Consider the following 20,088-nt stretch of genomic DNA (forward strand, 5'->3'; position numbering starts at 1 on the left):
TGAGAATATCCTCTAGCTTTTAAAGTTTGAACAAAACTCATAACTCATTTTATGGCAGTAGATAAGAAACACTTAAAAAAAAAAAACAAAAAACCACATACGACACAATATGTATAGCAAAATTTTATTTAAGCTACACTTCAATCTGAATGATATCATTAAGAAGGGAGACTTAACAGGCACTTCAATTCAAGTCTACAGAAATCAGATACAGATCTTTTCTTTTTCTTCTACTTTAAATTTCTACTTGTAAATTTCGAATTTCTGGTAAATTGTAATCTAACACAAATCCACTTTCCTATTGTTTTTAAAACATGTCCTATACAAGTAATAAAAAATCTACATGCACAATTAATTTCCAAACAATATATACTATTTCTAAACTTATTATTTATCTTTCATCACGCTATGTAGTCTAAATAACAAATAAGAAAACTAATCATAATTTGTGATGTTTATAAAGAAAAAGATAATGATTTAATTATGAGATAATTATTACTAAAAGATAATTATGAGTTTTTATAACATTATTTATATAAGCCAACATTAAAAAAAAAAAATAGAAAAAAAGGAGAAAATAGTCAGCATAATTCTACAGTTCATAGATTACAATAACATGTGATTTGCGTAAAAGTCTAAACCTAAGATGGCAAAATATACAGTTTTAGAATTTGTCATTACAAGATTAGTACATAACAGAAAGGAATGATAAGTGCAACAAATGACTGTTGAAAAACAAATAAAGCATCACAAAAAAAATTGTTATTTTAAAATTTAAATTGAACCAAGGAATTATTATTAGAGAAATTTCATTCACAAAGTTACCATCATGCAAAAAGAAAAAGAAAAGGAATTTCTCAGCTTTATCAATTAATCCTACTTTTAATTAGAGATGGGAAGAAGTAACAGACAGCATTCGAGAAAACTGATTCATAACACGCTTCTGTACCTGATATCCCGACTGGTCTTCAACTGGAGATTGGTCATCTTTTAATGTTGTTCGTATATTCTGCAGCAATCTATTTTGCGGACTCACGACATCTTTCTCAGGACCTTTAACCTTCACAATTACATTCTTTATTTTAAAAACTACACAACTTACAAAAAAGGAAGAAAACATAGTAATACATTATTACCAAAATAGAACTAAATGGATTGTTTTTTAATATGCCATTTATAGACAATAAATAAGATACCAAGATATTAGAGCACACATAAATACTGACAGAAATAAATAAAGTAACTTACAAGATACATTGTGAAAGTTTATCCGAAAAACAAAACATTGTACTATTTGAATAAGGACAGGAAAGTAAAGTAAAAGCAACTCATTAAGCTACTTATGACAGTATGATGGGAACTAATATGGGTTAAGTACTGTATAAAAAATAAATCCAATCTAAATGAAAACAAATGCTCATACCATACATGTGTCTTCAAACCACCTTTATTAAATCGATCAGATTTAGATATAAATATGCAACAACAGGCTTAGAAATCAAGGGATAATATGTGATGACATGAACGCTGAGTCTTAGACCCTTATCCAGAAATAAAAGACAAATTAAACAATAAAAAGTCCATGCTATTTGATTGCAATTCAAATTATCTATTAATCCAAATCAATGAGAAATAAAATAATGAACTATCAATAGGAAAATGATAAAAAAAATACATTATTACGTAATCTAGAATAGATATCAAACTGTAAATATTGATATCATTATTTATCATAGAATTGTATAGAGCATTCAAAAAATTCTTGTAAGAAAACAAAGATATCAAAAATATGTAATATATATTATTTCAAAAGCAGAGATGATATTGTTGACAATGCAATTGTCAACACATTACAAATTAGCTTAGTCTCCAACCACTAATAACAATTCAATCAGCAATTTGATTAACTGTTAGCTATTCTATAACCCTTCAGGACACAGGCTCAAGTTTAATACAGTTAAAATTATTTTTATTTAAACTTAAATGAACAAGTCGCTGATGTACTTCAATTACTTGAGTTCAGTTAACACACAGGGAAATGGTTAGCAAAACAAATCATTAAACTGTAAACAGATTAACAATTCAACATGAGGCAGTATATCAATTAGTAAGCGAATTAAAAATCTTGTTGTTTTACTTCTAAAATATGTTTTAAATGCAATATACAAAAACAAAAGACATAATACAAATACAACATCAAGAGAGAAAGTAATTTCTCAAGATCATAACTAAAACTGTTTAATAAAATAATTTATAATGCTAACTTAAATTACCCATAATATGAAATTCTTTGTTTATCTTGAGACTGTAATGACATACAGTGAAATTTTAAATAAAATTAACAAACTTATTCCAAGCCTTTTGTTGCATTATTTTACAACTTTCAAACAATATTCAACTGTCTACCTTATTTATTGACATGGTCCACACATTAAATATACATTTCAATAATTGAAAAATGTAATATATATATATATATATATATATATATATATATATATATATATATATATACATTTTTTAATCCTGTATCTCAATACAGAGTATTCTAAGGACAAATCTTAAACTTTTAAATTAACTTAGATTAATGTTTGTGCACATTTCAGATATTGATTAATACAATTTTTCTAATGATTTATTATATAATTTAAATTACATTCAGGTCATCAAATTTAGAAATACATGTTTTATGTAGTACATTTTGTCATGACAGGCTTTGTTATCATTGGGGTTATGTATATATAAGATTTAAGTCAGTAATGGCTAAATAATAGATTTGGTAGAAACAATTTCATATTAAACTTTTTAACTAATGATATAGTATGGATATCAAAGATAATATGTACCTTTGACAACGCATACTTAATGGCTTTTATATTTACTATTTTTTTTTTCTAGTTATATACATACATTTTGTAAAATAAGGATATAACATGTATTTCATAAGTAATAAGATAACTTTTATACACTTCTAGCACAATTTCATTATTAATTATAAAAATTGTTCTTTAAAAATCTTTAAATTTCTAATTTATGAAAATAATTTAAAATGTTGAAGGTATGTATCCTACGAGGTATGTATTTTTGAAGGTATGTATGTAATGTATCCTACAAGTAGGCAAACATATTGATACCACAGTAAAGGGGTTAAAATGTTACAGTAAACTAACAATAATGTATAAGAAACGAATCTGAAGCGGAGAATGTTTACAATGACCAATTGTAAGTTGACACAGGTTTATTAAGCATAATCTGATCAGTATAAGATATATTAAGATACATGCATGCATGCGTGCGTGGCATACACACAAACACACAGGGTGGGATTAAAAGAAAAACTTTTAAATTCTGCATGCTGTTTTTTGACTGAGTTTGTCTTTTTCCCACATGATGGCAACACTGCCTATAATTATATTAATATTTTCAGCTATACTGGACATGTAGTTCAAATTTGGCAACCAAATAATTAGGAGGTATTTTATTAGATGATATATTTTGTTAAAAAATTATGGAATAAAAGATATTCATTAAAAATAGAATAAAAACAGTGAAGTTGTAGAGAAGGCTTTTGGCCAGTTTGTTAATCAATACCAAAGGTTTTTGAGTGGTACAAATGGAGAAGCAGCAAAATTTGTTCCAAAATGCTGAATTTTCAACTAAAGTAATATCACAGAACAATGTTAGCTAACATCGCTGATGACTCAGAAATTGTTAAATGTATCATACCAGGTGACAAAACACGGGTGCGTAGTTATAATATTGTAATGAAGGTCCAGTCATCTGATTAGAAGTTTCATAAAGAACGAGGACTGAGAAAAGCAAGTTAGATTAATATTAAGCATTTCATTATTGTGTTTTTTTTCTGAAATAGCATCACCTACTTCTACTATAAATACTGAACAGCATAATATAGTTTTACGCCATTTACATGAGACAAAGAAAACAACCACAAATGTGAACAAAGGATTCTTGGATTTTTGCACCACAATACTGACTCAGATTATATTTTACTTTGTGATTACTTAACAAATAATAACTCCATATTGATGCCGCAGCTTCTATATTCTTCAGACATAGCAGACTGCAACGTTTTTTTGTTCCTATTGATTAAGAGAACATTAAAACAACAATGACTTGTAAGAATAAATGAAAAAGAAAAAAATTGTTAATGAAGTTAAGACTATGCTAAAAAATGTTTTCCTTAAATGTTTTCTGGATTGGAAGTAACAATGGGATAATGTATCACATCTCTGGGCAACTATTTTGAAGGGGAAAATATCAATAAAGAACAATAAGTAAATCCTTCTCAATAATAATTAAAGTTCTCATTTTTTTTAAGTAAAGTACATTCCCTATAAGATTAAAGTCAAACTTTAAAAAACTTTGATCAGATATATTTTAACCGCTTGTCAATTGCTATTAATCTCATGATCTTGAAACCAGATAAATTTATATACTAGGCTTGTTCAATTTCATTTATATATTTACAATAACAATAAAATCCGATTTTAATATCAATCAAGGTTAATTACATGTATAAAAAAAAAAAAAAAAACACTTAAAAAGCCAAAGATAATCACTTACTTATAACGTTTACAGTAATATAAATTAAGATAAATCTATCAGATTCATTATAACACAACAGTAGTAATGTGGTCACTAGTAGTAATGTCAATTTCAAACTGAAATTATTCAGGACTACAAAATTTCCATATTAAGAAAATATGCCAGTTGTCACATTTACATGTTTAAAAGTGGAACTTTTCAGACTCTGTAGTAGCTGTTCTCTATGGGGGATGGTTAGTAAATTAAGCGATTTTTTCATGACCAGTGTCAATTTTTTATTAAGCTGGTAGCCCAGGAACTGATAATACAATGTCAAAATTCTTCACTTGGTTGTACACATAGAATGAGTAACATAAGCACTAAATTATAGAGATTTATTAATATATGATGATCTATTGCAGTGAGAAGACATCAACAAACTGGTACCATAAAATTTATCTTACATTTACTTTTACTTTTCATTTATTCTCGGTGTTCACATTTTGTTAAATTAACCCTTATTTTCCTAAAATCTAACAATAAGTTAGAAGCACTAATCTCATATCTTCATGGCTACTTTTATCTCTTTCCACTCAAATTTACATTATGCATAATATTAGGCCTAAATTTTTTTGTGATTTGTATTTTGATAAAAAAGTGCTATGTACAACAATAAACTGTGAACACTAAATATATTAAAAAATTCAGAGAATTAAAAACAATACAATAATAACTACAAATATTTTAAAATGACACAAAAATTATAATACAAGATTCCTCAAAAGGTTTCACGAATTAACTTGTACAGTTTAAAACAGCTATCATACGGAAAGTTTTGGTTTTTATGTTTGCATCATTCATGACATTACAATATAACTTAATCATGTATTTCCTGTTTTGTATAGAATAATACTTAAAGCTATTTGTTTGGTATTGCGTACACTGGAGTGAAAAACATCAGCGATTTAACAACACACAACTATCAAATTGGCAATGAAAAATACAGTGGTTTATGATTGGCATAAGTGCTATAGTGATGGTCATGTTAATATTAAAGATAACATTTGTAGTGGGTGCCCGCCCATCTACCTCAACAAAGTAAAAAATATCAAGTGTTGAAAATTTTATTTGAACTGAAAAAAGAAAAACTGTCAAAAGAGAAGGCTTCAATAGCTGGGATATCAGTTGGAAGTTGCCATAATATTCTTTTTAATGATCTGAACATCTGTTGCATTTGTCAACACACTGTTCCAATAATGTTGTCCGGAAATCACTTAGAAACGCATATATCATTGGCAGGAGATCACATCACTATAGCTAGTCAAGATAAAAGTTCTCAGAGCAAAATCACAACAGGAGATTAGTCATGGTATTTTTTGTATGATCCACAAATAAAATGCTGTTGTTCAGTAAAAATCAACATTACCTCTGTTTAATCCCAAAACTCTGAAACATCTATCATATTCTCAAACTTCATACCAAATACTTTTTACTTTCTCACTTGAAAAATGCTCTGAAGAGGGAAAAGTACAAGGATACAAAAAATATTTTGACCAATGCGACAAAGCAGCTGAGGATAATATCTCAAATGTATTCGGGATTGTTTCCATCTTTATAAATGTTATTAAAAGTATGTAGCAGCTGAAGCAAGCTACTTTGAAAGAAATGTACACCAAAACGATTTTGTGTAAGCAGTTTTTGTAAAATAAACTAATTCCAGGAATTTTTTTGTATATTAAATTCTGAAAGACCTAACTGGTTAACATTTCTATAAAAAAAATTGCACAATTAAAACAACAATAATAATGCAATTACATACACACATTGATAATTGTCTTTCTATGAGCAATAATTGTGTGTTGAAGCCTTAAGACAACAGGATGACATAATTAAGTAGAACAGTGCTAAGAGAAGTTCAAATTTATTTGAGTTTGTGACTACAATAAACTTAATTGTTTTAATAAGGGAGCACTAGCATATATTACAAAAAGTAATTTTGCGACCCTTCTTGACCATTTTTATTGTTTCTGTTGACATGACTTGATTGTTTCTAATTGAATGTTTGTATATAACAAAACTAAAGCATTAATGAACACATTGAAATAATATTTTATTAATATTCTCTACTTTTAAAAGAAGTAATACTTGAAAAATTTTTTCTAGACTACTAAGGGTGTACTGATTTTGTGTAAAAGATTACCATATAAAAAAATATTCATGGTTACAATGATGAGTACTCTACCATTATAAAAAGATACTGTAAAATCTTGAATAGAGAGAATAAAAAAGCACGCATTAGAGTAAATAAATTAAATCATCCATCAACAGAAGTTACACTTATATATAAAGAATGAAGAAAGAAGTAGATATTGAAATAAACATGAAAGCTTCTGATTTATTAAAATTTTTCATAAGGGTTCAGTCGATATTGACTTACTAAAGCAGCTAATGTGTTTGATAAACATTTCATAAAAAAAAGATGTTAAGTCAAAATAAATCCATTCTTTTAGACTCTTAATAATAAAAATCATTTACATTGACTTAGCAAATGACTTCTTTTGTCATCTACTAATGAAGATTTATTTTTTAGTCTCTTAAAGATGAAAAATTTGTTAGTATGTAAGTAAATTAAGACCAATATTCCTTATCTACATTATCAAAAATTTAACTAGTGTTTAACAGACTGTCCTCATTCCACATAACTCTACGTAACTTATTCAGTTTGAAAAAACACAATCCAACAAAAAACATTAATCTAGGAAGGTATTACTTTATAAATATACTAATAAGAATATGGTTAAAATATACCCTAATGTCTATAACAGTGAAAATCATCTAAAACAATAAATAATACCTTTAAAACTAATAAATAATTTAAATCACATCTGATGAAATGAAAAATTATAATGATAATAATAAATTTAATAGTTATGGACTGCTATACTTCTGAAATGTTTAGTTACTAATTTTTTATACTTTGTTGACAGTAAAGCAGGCAAGGGCCTGCCAATGCAAAAGAAAGATATCAACATCATTTCATTTCAACTGCTATCATCGATCCATTGCAGGAGATGGAAGGCCTCTTCAGCATGATTCGAACTAACAGAGTCCTGTATGACCTCCGAATTCATTCCAATGTACTTGATATCATCAATCCAACAAGCCTTTGTTCTTTTTTGTATGCGTTTAATGTTGGTATCCATTTAACTGCTAATTTACTCCATCTGCAATGAATTCTTTGCTAAATGGTCTGCCCACTACCATTCTAATTTTTTCTCTGATCTACTTACAAATCTTCCTATTCCATCTGATAACTCTAAGCATACACTGTTCCATATTTCTTTGTGTTACCTGCAGCTTTTGTAATGATTCAACGGTTAATGTCTTAGTTTTGCTTCCATAGGTAAAAACTGACGGGATATATTGATTGAAAACTTTCTTTTTAAGACAAAAAGAGAGTTTGTTCTAAAAAACAATGTTAAGTTTCCCAAATGCCTGCCACCCAAGCTTAACTCGTCATTCAACTTTTTTGACTGTATCACCCTCACTTGACATCCACTGGCCAGATATATATAATAATCTACTTGTTTGACTTCTTTTCCAATGACAAAACTCTTTCTTGGCTAAATTCTTTCCTCAGTAAACTTGTTGAATGTGACCTGGCTCTTTTTAAGGTTCATCCTTAAACCACAGGGTTCACCAGCCACCTGCAGTTCCTTTATTTGTCTTTCTTCTGGTTCTTGTGAGAAGAGAACAAGATATCATCTGTGAATCTCAGGTGGTTTAGACAAGTGCCATTTATTAACATGCCCTCTTCTTCCCAATCCAGCTTTCTAAACACCTCCTAGAGGCAGGCTGAGAAGAGCATGGGTATGATATAGCGCTATCTTGTAGTACACTTTTTTAATATTTATCTCTACTTAATGTTTGTTGACACAGATGGTGGTAGCTTTTGCTTCTTCATAGAGTGATTGCAGCAAGTTTAGGAAAGACTGTGCTTACACCCTGGTTATGTAATGCAGTTACTATGGCTTGCATTGTTAACAAATCAAATGCCTTTTCATAATCAATAAAGGCCATACATAGGGGCATGGTATACTCATGTCTCTCTATGATTTGCTGAACAACTTGGATGTAATCTGCTGTGCTAAAACAGCTTCTGAAGCCTGCCTGTTCCTTTGATTGTCATTCATTTAATGTTGTTAGCATTTTAGTGAGAGAGGCTTAAAAGAAATATGTATTTATATAACTTAAATTCTACTAACAAAAACCACCTATTACAGACAATAGAGATAAAACATTTCTTACCTTAATTTTATCATGATAATACTTTCACAGGATACCGCATTCTCGGTCATGAGTGAATTCATTTTATTAAACTGCTCATATTGAAAATTTATCATATTGAAACTTTGTTTGTATTTACATATATAATATGTTTTTTGTATTTAATATTTTGTCATCTTTATTAATCTCCAATATTTCTAAATTTATGTCAGTATTAGAAATAGAATGTTTATTTATTAGATGGTCTGCCATAATAGATAAACCTTTTTTATTATTTTATAATACCTCTAATGTAATTATCTTATTAGTGCAGTGTAACACATACTTTAAGTATATGTTTTCACTTTTTTGCGTTTTATTATGAATTGGTTGTAATGTAGTTATTTTGTATTTATGTTCTGATATTTGTCTTTCTAAACATTAATAATTACAGTAGTATCATATCCATTTTCAATTGTTGTATGTTTAATGATGTTTATTTTGTTATTTAATTTTTCTTTGTTATTATGGGTGTACTGGATTGCTTTTTTAATCATATTTATATAAATTTTAATTTTATGAGACCACGAGTGATTTAATTTTTTATGAACTGTTTTATTATTAGATGCAGGCTTTCTATACACTGATATTTCAATCTAGTTATCTTTGTTTATTTTGATATTGATATCTAAATAGTTTAAAATTTTATTGTTTTTAATATTATGTTCATTGTTATTTGGTTATATATAATGAAAATATCACCAACATACATGTTCATATTAAAATTTTATGTGCATAAGTAATACCATACACTAATCTGCTTTCAAAATTCTGTAAATATATTTCTGACATAATTACTGATAGTGGAAATCCCACATAAGGTATTTTTTTGTGAATAATATTTGTTATTAAATTCAAAATAGTTTTGTTGAAATATATTTCTTATAACAGTGATAACTAAAATTTATAATAAAGAAATATTTAAACTGGTATACAAACCTAACCATATAATAAAATATTTGAAAAAATGTAATTATAAAATAAACAATCTGTTTGGAATTTATAAAATAAAATGAAACGATTGAAATGGCACTTATATATAAGAAAAACATATATTTTTAAAACATATAATTTGTGCAATCACCAGGATAGTATTTGAGGGAGACACTCTTATAATTGTAACAAGGGATAGTAGCACTCATATAATAAATTAATATATAAATTTCATTATAATATTACAGTGCTCAAATGAAAACTACACTATGTACATGGTTTTATTTTGATGACACAGCATACTGTTAATTTTTAACATTCTTAGTATTTTTAATATTTTTATTTTAATGTACAATTTAATAAAACGAATTCAACCATCACTAAGGATACGGGATCCTGTGAAAGTACTATCATGATAAAATTAAGGTAAGAAATGTATTACCTCAATTATCTGTACTAGGTGCTGTACGAGATATGGTGGAAAATTAATGAAACTGACAACACTGGGATTGATCTGGCAATGATGAAGGTTCCCTTTCACATAGCTTGCGCATCAACCACTCCCAAACACTTAGTGAAAGTTTCAACACGAATTTGTGTTTTTGTAGTGCATTATGAAAATAGTACATCCATCCCAACCCTGTAGGGGAAGCATTGTGACGCTTCTAGTCGTTCCTCCCCAATCCAAGCCTTGATGGGCTTGGATTGTAACAGGAGTCGTCTTTCACCCTATAACTTTTTACATCTCACAGTAATAAGCCAGGCCTCATTGGGATGCGACCGATGTAAATTTCTACCAAGACATTTACATCGTGATTTTCAAACTCAGCTTTTGCCTTCGCTGTAGGTCTCATCCGGACATTTTGAATATCCTACAACATCATTGCCCTCTGAACTAGCTAACCGAGTTCGCAGTAGCACAAACTCCGTGCCTAGTTTTACTTTACTGAACTTCTTTCTTGTAAATGTCTCATAGATTTGAGGCAAATTAAAAACAACATACCATATGAAAATGGTACATCCCAACCCCATAGGGGAAGACACCCGCCTAGTGATGTTCCGGTCGCGCCACACCACCCCCCATGTTCCTTGTCCTGTTGGGCTTTAATGGTAAAGCAAAATTTGGAGCAATGATGTGCGCCATCAAATTTTATGTTAAACTTTGTGAATCTGAGATTCTGATCTATGAAAAATTGCAACGAGCCTTTGGGGAACACTCCTTATCAACAGCATAAGTTTTTCAGAGGCACAAAGCATTTTTGGAAGGACAGGAAACAGTGGAAAATGAAATTACAGCAATTCCAGTTGAAGCCTTCTAGCATTGTTATGAACAATGGAAACGCCTCCATCAATTTATAATTGTCCAAGGGAACTACTTTGAAGGTGATAACACTGTTAAATAAAAATAAAATAAATTTTGAAAAAAAAAATTTTTCATTACTTTTCTGCCACACCTCGTATGTTAGTACAATTTAAAATATATAATTTAACAGTACAGAGGAATAATATGGATCTTAAAAAGATTAATTTCAATAAAATAATATATATATATATATATATAAAGTAATAATAAAGTAATATTTATATGTATATAAAAAGTAAATAATCAAATATAAACAGGACTCTATTTTTAAAAACAATTTTATTATTGAAAAATAAAAGGTAAATATAATTTATTTTTCTATATACTTTCCTGCTTTAGAAATAGAAGAAAGTATACTTTCTAGAAGAAAAAATACTTTCCTGCTTTCCCAGTGAGAAGAAAGGTTTTTTATTAATTAATTTTATTGCAGCATCGTATAATGAAGCTGGTTGCGCCAGGAGCCAATTGCGCACAAATCCTTCCATGCCCTTGTCATCTTCAAATTGTTGCCCTCCTACAGCTTCTTTAAGCGGCCCAAACAAATGAACATTGCAGGATAACAGGTTTGGGCTGTAGGGAGGATGTTCAATTTGGTCCAGAGCATTTCTTCTCGTTTTGAGAACGTTAGAGTTGCAGTATGGGGCCTGGTGTTGTCGTGGAGGATGGCCTCTCGAATTTGTTGGTCTCATCTTTTGCAGTGATATACAGCTTGTTCAACAGCTCACAGTTGTAAGCAGCATTGATTGTGCGTTGCTCATACAAAAATTAATGAGCAAAATGCCTTGCTGGTCAAAAAAAATGATTGAAAGAACCTAGCCAGCGGACAGTCGAGTCTTGGCTTTCACTGGGGAGGAAAGAGGAGGTGAAAGATTACACTGACTTTCACTTCCCCTTTCCTCCCCCATTTTATACTGGCTTGTTTTGACTCAGAAATGCAGTGGTGGACCCATGTTTCGACACAAGTGACGATTCAACTCAAAAATGCATCACCTTCTTTTGCAAACCTTCCTCTTGCTATAAGTCTCTGACAGACTTCCAAACGTCTCAACTTCTGATCTGCAATCAAAAGGTGAGGGGCCCATCTGCACACTTTTTACAGATCTGTAGGTCGTTTCTGATAATCACCTGATAACTCCCATAACTTATTCCGACTTGTTCTGCAATTTCAGATACTCTCATCCATCATCTTCAAGAACGTCTCAAACCGCGCAAATGTTTTTGTCTGTAATGCTGGTCTGAGAAAAAATCAGGTGTTCCTGATTTTCCACTCGTTCTTGTCCTTCCTTGAGCTTTTTATGCCAGGCAAACACACGAGTCCTTGACAATGTTTGGTCCCTGAACTGTGGAGTCAATCTCCAGAAAATTTCTGTTGCTTGAACTCCTTCACAAGCAAGAAATTTCATATTTATGTGTTGCGCAGTGGAGGGGTGCACCTGTTGCTCCGACATCGTAAGTGTTACTGATGAATTGGTTGGGAGTGTAGAATGGCTGGCTCTCCCCACTCCTAATGACCTTGCCCAAGCATACTAGAAGCGTGAGCCCTGTGCTACCAACTGTAGGCGCTAATGAACAGAAATCCCGTTTATATTTGATTTACCCTTGTATTTATATATATTAAACATAAGACTCATATTCAATTCAGAAACAAAGTGCCAAAGTCTGAAACAGTCCAAATCTGTCTCAATGACCAAAAAATTGTGTTATCTGGAGTAAGACTAAGTTTTTTACTAGCCAAAATCATATATGAAAAATTTGTGCCAGAGAACTGTACAGTAAACAGATTATAAAGATGTATTGGACTACCTAAAATCAATTGACTTAATGCATTCATTCCATCCATTTCAAATTATGATTTTTCTCCTTTTCCATAACAATGCTCTGGCTCATTCACCAGTAATTCATACAATTTTTGGCAAAAACAGGTTATTACACTACTCCTGCATACACTTTAATTATTTCTTGTTCTTGAAAATTAGTGTGATTAATTTCAAAACACTTACGTCATCCGAAAAGCTGACAGAGACCTCCAAATGGAAATTGGAGATATTTATCACAAGCAGTCCACTTAAACTGATGGATCACATTTTGGATAAATAAAATGTGTAATATTTAGCATCATTAGAAATAAAATGTAATATTTAGCATCATTAGAAAAAAATGTGTAATATTTAGCATTATTAGAAAGAAGTACTATGGAATCTAAATTTATATTTTTGTTTTTCTTAAGTTTCAACCAAATTTATAAGCTGATTTCTGAAAAAGAGATTACATTTAATTAAATCAGCAAGAGATTGTAATACTTATTTTATCAATATAGGTAATTCCAAAATATGAATTCTGCAATTGTTGACAAAATTCTCCATATCATAATCAGTTAAAAATACTAAGCTAATTCAAAATAACGACATATTTTTAAAGAATAATTGAATTGTATATATATATATATATATATATATATTTAAAATTTTTAAAGCAATAACAATTAACTTTGAAAAAATCTATTGTCAGAAACATTACTGATTAAGTCTGATAATGAAGAATTTTTTTTACTCTATTATAGGAAATTGTTGCATTGTTGCATATCTGCACTTTGTAGTTCTATAATGACATTTACTGAAGTAAATCTATATTAATCAACTGGTATTAATTTACCATTGATATATTTTAAGACAATCTTTTATTTATTAACTCCAGTCAACAATTTGCAATAAAGTGTCTGAATATTGATAAGAAAGGGATTAAGGTAATTAATTAACTACAAAAAAAATAAAGCTTATGTGTGGAGAATAAGGTATGAAAATAAGTTTCTTAGGGCATGAGATGTCACACATAATCAGAAACTGAATCTGATTGAAAGAAATCAATTTAGAAAATTAAAAACAAAATGAAATAATAAATTTTAATTTGACCAAAAAGCAAAGGATCAGGCAAACAAATTTAATCTTGAGACAGTGAAGAGTATTATTATTCATTTTTCACTCAGTTTCCATATAATTTTTAAATAATAATTAATATAAAGTCTTTCAATTTCAGTGCAATAAGTAAAATTGCAAAAAAAACAAAAAGTATGTGTAACATCATACATTTTTTATTTGATGCTTATAACATTACATTATGTTTAAAAAACAATATCATTCATATGGCCTTCATGGCTTTGCTTAGTCTATAAAAAAAAATCATGTGACTTTTTTGCACGAATCAGCTTGAATTCCAATAATAACGCATTAAATATTTGTTTCAAGTCATAAATTGTTAGTGGTTTGTTGCTTTAAACTTGTAACTTATCATAACCCCAGCGAAAAAAGTATAAGGGAGTCAAATCACATGATCGTGGGTGGCCAATTTACATTACCATTTCATGAAATTATTTAATCACCAAACTTTTCAGAACTGTTGGCATGTGGTACAATCCTGTTGAAACCATATTTCATTTAATCAAAATTTTCCAAATTCGCAAATAAAAAAATCATAAATCTCCTTGCTCATCTTTGAAAAAAAAATGGCCCAATAAAGTTATCAGCTTGTAATCCACACAAAACAATGATTTTTTTTTGGATGTAATGGTTGTTGCTGAATCATTTTTGGATTTGAATCATCCCAAATATGGCAATTTTGCTTGTTTATAAAGCCATCAAGGCAAAAATAAGCCTCATTTGAAAACATGAATTTTTTTTAATGGATATTTGGATCCGTTTCGAGCTACTCTATAGTCCAACCAGCAAACTGTCTACGGAAAGAATGATTCTGTGGCTTTAATTCTTGAGGTAGCTGCATCTTATATGGGTATAGACCAAGGATCTTGATGCAAAATTCACCATTCTGTTGTTAAAGAAAGGTAAAATTCTTGTGAATGATGTAAAACCAATAAATTTCAGTTTTTTCATGGACACTTGCACTTACAATATTCTCTCGACTCCTTGCGTTTCTTTCATGAATTAGTTTTCAACATCAAATAGAGAAAATTCTCTTCAAATTTTTTAACCAAATGATGAACTGTGCATTTGTTTAACTAATATATCAGTCAAACAAAAGCTTTTAAAGGATATGTATCTGTAACTGATTCCATATTTAAATAATAAATCTTTATGATTTGTAAGGCTGTTGAAGCATGTAGCATTTCCATGATGATTTTGTCATAAAATAAAAATACTGAAAATTTTTATTTTTTATTTTTAAAAACTATGAGAGAAGAAAGTTGACATTGGCTCTATATTAAGCTTTTTAATAAAAAAATCTCTCAAAAACAAAAAGCAATATAATCACAATAAAGAAAAATAAATACAAAAAAGGAGTAAGATTTAAAACAACAGTTCTTCCATTCTATCCACTGTGCTAACTGCTAAAAGAATGTTTAGACTAACTGTATGCTAATGAACAGATATAAGTAGTTAAAAGCAAAACTATAGCCGGCAGTAGCTCAAGTGAAATTAAAGTACAGGACATTATTTTAAGTTCAGGAAGTCAAAATAAAATAATGCAGACAAAGTAAACAAACTACAATTCCTTTCAGAAAATGTAAGGAATTTATAGTTTCGGAATACAAGAGCAATATAAAGAGTACTATAAAATAACTACCAGGTGTAAAAGGGACTTCTCCATGAATTTATTTCTATCAATTAATTTATAGAAAAAAAATCAAGTAATCTTCAAAATTAATTTTCAAAGACCTACCAACAGCAAAGTTTTGTTTACACAGACACCAATGTCTTCAAATGCTCATGGTTGAGAGATTGAAATATATATCACATTATCTATAGAAATAACATATTCATATGCTGAGGAAGAGTAAATGCAAGGGTCAAATCTGGACTCAGTGAGGCAAGTTGTGCTATGGATAAGTTAAAAAAAACACAAATAATGCAATTAAAGTAGCTCAAAAGTACAAAACTCTTAAAAATTATTTCAAACTATAATATAAACTGAATTTTATCTGCATAATAATAATAATAAATAAAAAGTAGTAACATTAGCAATATTTACTTTACATTTGAATAAATAATTTCAAATGAAGCCGATATCAGTCCCATAAATGTAATTAAACTGAACAAAAATATTTTATCATGAATAATTTAAAATAATAAATTCAACTGTTTTTAAAATTAATATGAAATTAAAACTGTATAAATAAACAATATTTAAACATTTAGTGAAAAATAACTGAATTGCAATACCAGTAATAGAAGTTACATTTTTTACCAACATTTTCTACAAAATAAAATTTTTATTTAAATAAAACTCGTAACAATAATGACTGAAATTAACAATCCAAAAAACTTGACATGCATAGCACACATTTTTCTTTCTAAATATAGCAGATAACAAAATAATGGTAAAGCAAACTATAATTTCTTTTTAATAATCATAATATTGGTCAATATTTTATAGTAAGAGATAAGTGCAAGTATATATATATTTATTTCATAACACATGCAGATGTTTCAGAAAGTTTCTGCTGTACTTTATAGGCATATTCTTCTTAATAAAACAATGAAAAAGGTTTGTTTATTTATATAGATCTGGAAATTCATTGCTTTAGAGTAAATAGTTAGCAAAAGATTTCGTCCAGATTTGTGCTATAAAGGTCGAATAATATTACACTTAAACTCAATATGGACACAAATTTATATTAACTAATTATTTAATTGAGACCAATATACAAAGGGAATGGTGTATACCTGCTCTGACTTTTTACAGATGCTATGTTGAAAGAATAGGAAGACCAATTACAAAATAATAATAACTATTTCCTAAAATATCTATTTAAGACCTGTTTTTTCATCAAGTCTTTGTTTTCAATGTTTATAAAATCAATGTTATATTATAAAATCTTATTTACTCCAGATGGTTAATTTTTTAACGAAAACTCAATCTAGCACAGTTAATGTTAAAATGCTAACACAAAAAATATAATTTCTATAAATAAAGTTCATGATTATCAAAAAGTAGCTAAAATATATTTCTACAAAAGTTAGTTTTCTATATTAATTTTTAAACATTAATTTAAAATAAAATCATTAATGAAATAACCTTTTACTCTTTATTTTTAATTTTGTTAATATCGCCAGTCATTTAAAAAAAGTCAATTATTAATGTCGTCTACCATTTTTAACAGTCAATAAAAAGTTTAATTATAGATTAAAAAGTAAAGTTACATGTTTCTATACAAAAATAATACAAGGTAAGAAAATTAGATATATACTGTTACTGTAAACATTAAATTAAGTCTTTATTTCTTTAAATCTAAGCTACTTTCCATAAGAGTGGTCAGTTAAATTTGTTTACTACTATCATCACTGATTCATTTCTCTAATAGAAAATTTATTCCACAAATGAAACCAAGTATAAAATAACAGTTACATATATAACTTAAATTAACTATAAAAACCTAATAATAAAGTTTAAAAAAAATCATACACAGATACACAACAAAAATCTTAAATAATGAATTCTATCTTGAAAAGTAATTCTTAAGGAAATTTTATTCCAAGTATAATATACAAGCAGTATAACCAGATACATTCACCAAATATCTGGAATATCAAGACCAATTTTGTGTAAGAATATTATAATCATATACATTATTTTTCACTTAACTCCAGAGCCCCATTTCTTTCCTTAATTTTTGGTCTGATTTTTTTAAAATTTTAATCCATTTAATATGTTATTCTATTTAGTAATTTTTTTAGGAAAATTCCGATTTTTAATATTTATTAACAAATAAATTACATTACACATTAGAGGCCCATCAATTAGATACATACTCATGAATATATTCAACTGTAAGTTATTATAGCCATAATTCATGCATTCCTCATTCAAAAAATGTAACTAACATAGTGACTTTGTTATAAACACATTTTCTTTAACATAGATATTACTGAATTCTAGATATTAATATGTACCTTAAAAAGTGATTTTAAATAAGTTTTAAATAACTTCCACTCTTTATGATCTGAATAGGCTTCATAACTTTTTGCATTATCTGGACATGTCTCAAATAGTCTAGATGGATCAGCCTATAGTGTATTAATCATAATAACTAAAAGAAAAAATCTCCAGCATGAAACAAGGGAAGTTGTAAAATAGTATAATACTAAATTATTCTCAAAATATACATAAGAAATAACAAAAATAATAAAGTATGCAACAGAATCAAGATTATACTTATGATTATGACTTCTTCACCTCTGTTCCATAATATATAATATATATGTATTAAAATACTAATTAGTATATTTTCTACAGTTAAAGAAATTATTTTGTAATCTTAGTCATAAGTATTTTCAGCTTATTCTAAATATTTTTTTTTTTTTAATGACAGTCAGCAATGAAGATAATTAAAAATTACCAACATTTTAAATGACAAAGACAATGAAATGAACATACTATGGTCACACAAGTACTTTCCAGCATAATGCCTACATAAAAGGAGAATAAATGTTTAACAATAATTTGAAGTTCTGAGGAAAGTGGGCCTATTACTTGGAAAATTCTAAGATATTGCAGTGGCACAGTTTACTACTTTAATTATTTTTTATACATTTTTTCTTTAGAATAAATGATTGTCTTCAATTTAATACAGAAAATAAAACTACAGTATATTAATATGATCTATTTGTTATGTGCATCAGTTAATATTTTCAGCATACATGTGGTACACAATTTTCTGTGACCCAAAATTTTGTTAAAAAGTCATAATTATGATCGAACCATTTTGAAATAGAAGTTAATTTTAGAGTGTAAATGGTAGGTCCTCCGTGAATTTTTATTTTCTCTAAAAAAAACCACAGCTATGATTTTTAGCACAAAATCTTTTTATCCTTCTTGAAACAAATAACAACATTGTCTAAATCTACTCATTCATAATTTTAAATAAGCAACTCTCACAATCTGCCAGCAAATTTTTTACATCAGAAATGTTATTTGCAATCAAAAACCAAATTACAACTTCACTTTGCAGTCAACAGGATTAATTATTTTCATTAGAGTAATTTTTTTATTAGAGATCATATAACAATAAGAAGCACTTGAACTGCTTAACAAATGATACAGATAAATACACAATGTTGATTCTGTAAGCGTTATAAAATTCTCAAAAATGCTTCTCAAAATAAAACCTAATTAAACAGTGTTATTTTAATACTACCAAAATATACACACTGATGTTATAAGTAAAGAATGCGTTTAATAAATTTAGGAGAAGCAGTCCTAAAAGTATTATTATATTGTTGCGTGTTCGCGGCTCGATCAGGATATTCAGAGACTGACAATTGAAAATGTTTATATAATTACAATTTATTAGTTAAAGAACATAAATAGAACGGACAAGTCAATAATAATGACAATCATAATAATAATAAGTGACAATAATAAACAACTCACAATATTAATTTGTATAATGACAATAAACAAATAACGATTATAGTAATCACAACCACAACAATAATCAGAATAATAATCATGACAACAACAAATAATAATAATAAACAGTGGTAACATACAAAACAGAACTTAAGTAACCATCAGGATTTATTCACGGGTAGATAGATAATGAAAAGCAGAATTCAGTCTCATCAACAAAATATATTAGCATAACCATTAGTCTTGTATTAACAACAACAGTACAATAAAGTTTTTTAACTGCAAATACCTTTGTTTGATGTTCACTAACTAAACTACCCTAACAATTTATGAATGAAATTTAGTACATTATCTCTTTCACTTATAGTCTTACAGTAACTCAATGAACCATTCTTGTTTTCATGTTCTGGAATTATTTGTACTGTCACCAAAATTGTATCGAACCTAAACTAGAAATTCACTCCTTCACTGATCTCCTCGCAGAATACTCTCCCTGACTGACACCTCACAGACTGATGTCAACTGATCTTCCCTGGAGTATTTATACTCCTATCTTCTTT

General features: G+C 28.3%; 1 protein-coding gene across 4 annotated transcripts in view; it reads right to left on the bottom strand.

Annotated features, from left to right (window-relative positions):
• Positions 1 to 20,088, bottom strand: part of Efa6 (Exchange factor for Arf 6) — a 396,188-nt gene that overhangs the window by 83,286 nt on the left and 292,814 nt on the right. For 3 of the 4 annotated variants that reach the window (XM_075359859.1, XM_075359858.1, XM_075359857.1), the window contains exon 7: positions 950 to 1,060. The exons of the other annotated variant lie outside the window; for it this stretch is intronic. In XM_075359859.1, the coding sequence (XP_075215974.1) occupies positions 950 to 1,060 (111 nt within the window). The remainder of the gene's footprint in view (positions 1 to 949; positions 1,061 to 20,088) is intronic. 4 annotated transcript variants of the gene reach the window in all.

The sequence above is a fragment of the Lycorma delicatula genome, chromosome 3 (genome assembly GCF_047948215.1).
Source record: "Lycorma delicatula isolate Av1 chromosome 3, ASM4794821v1, whole genome shotgun sequence".
Lineage (NCBI taxonomy): Eukaryota > Metazoa > Arthropoda > Insecta > Hemiptera > Fulgoridae > Lycorma > Lycorma delicatula.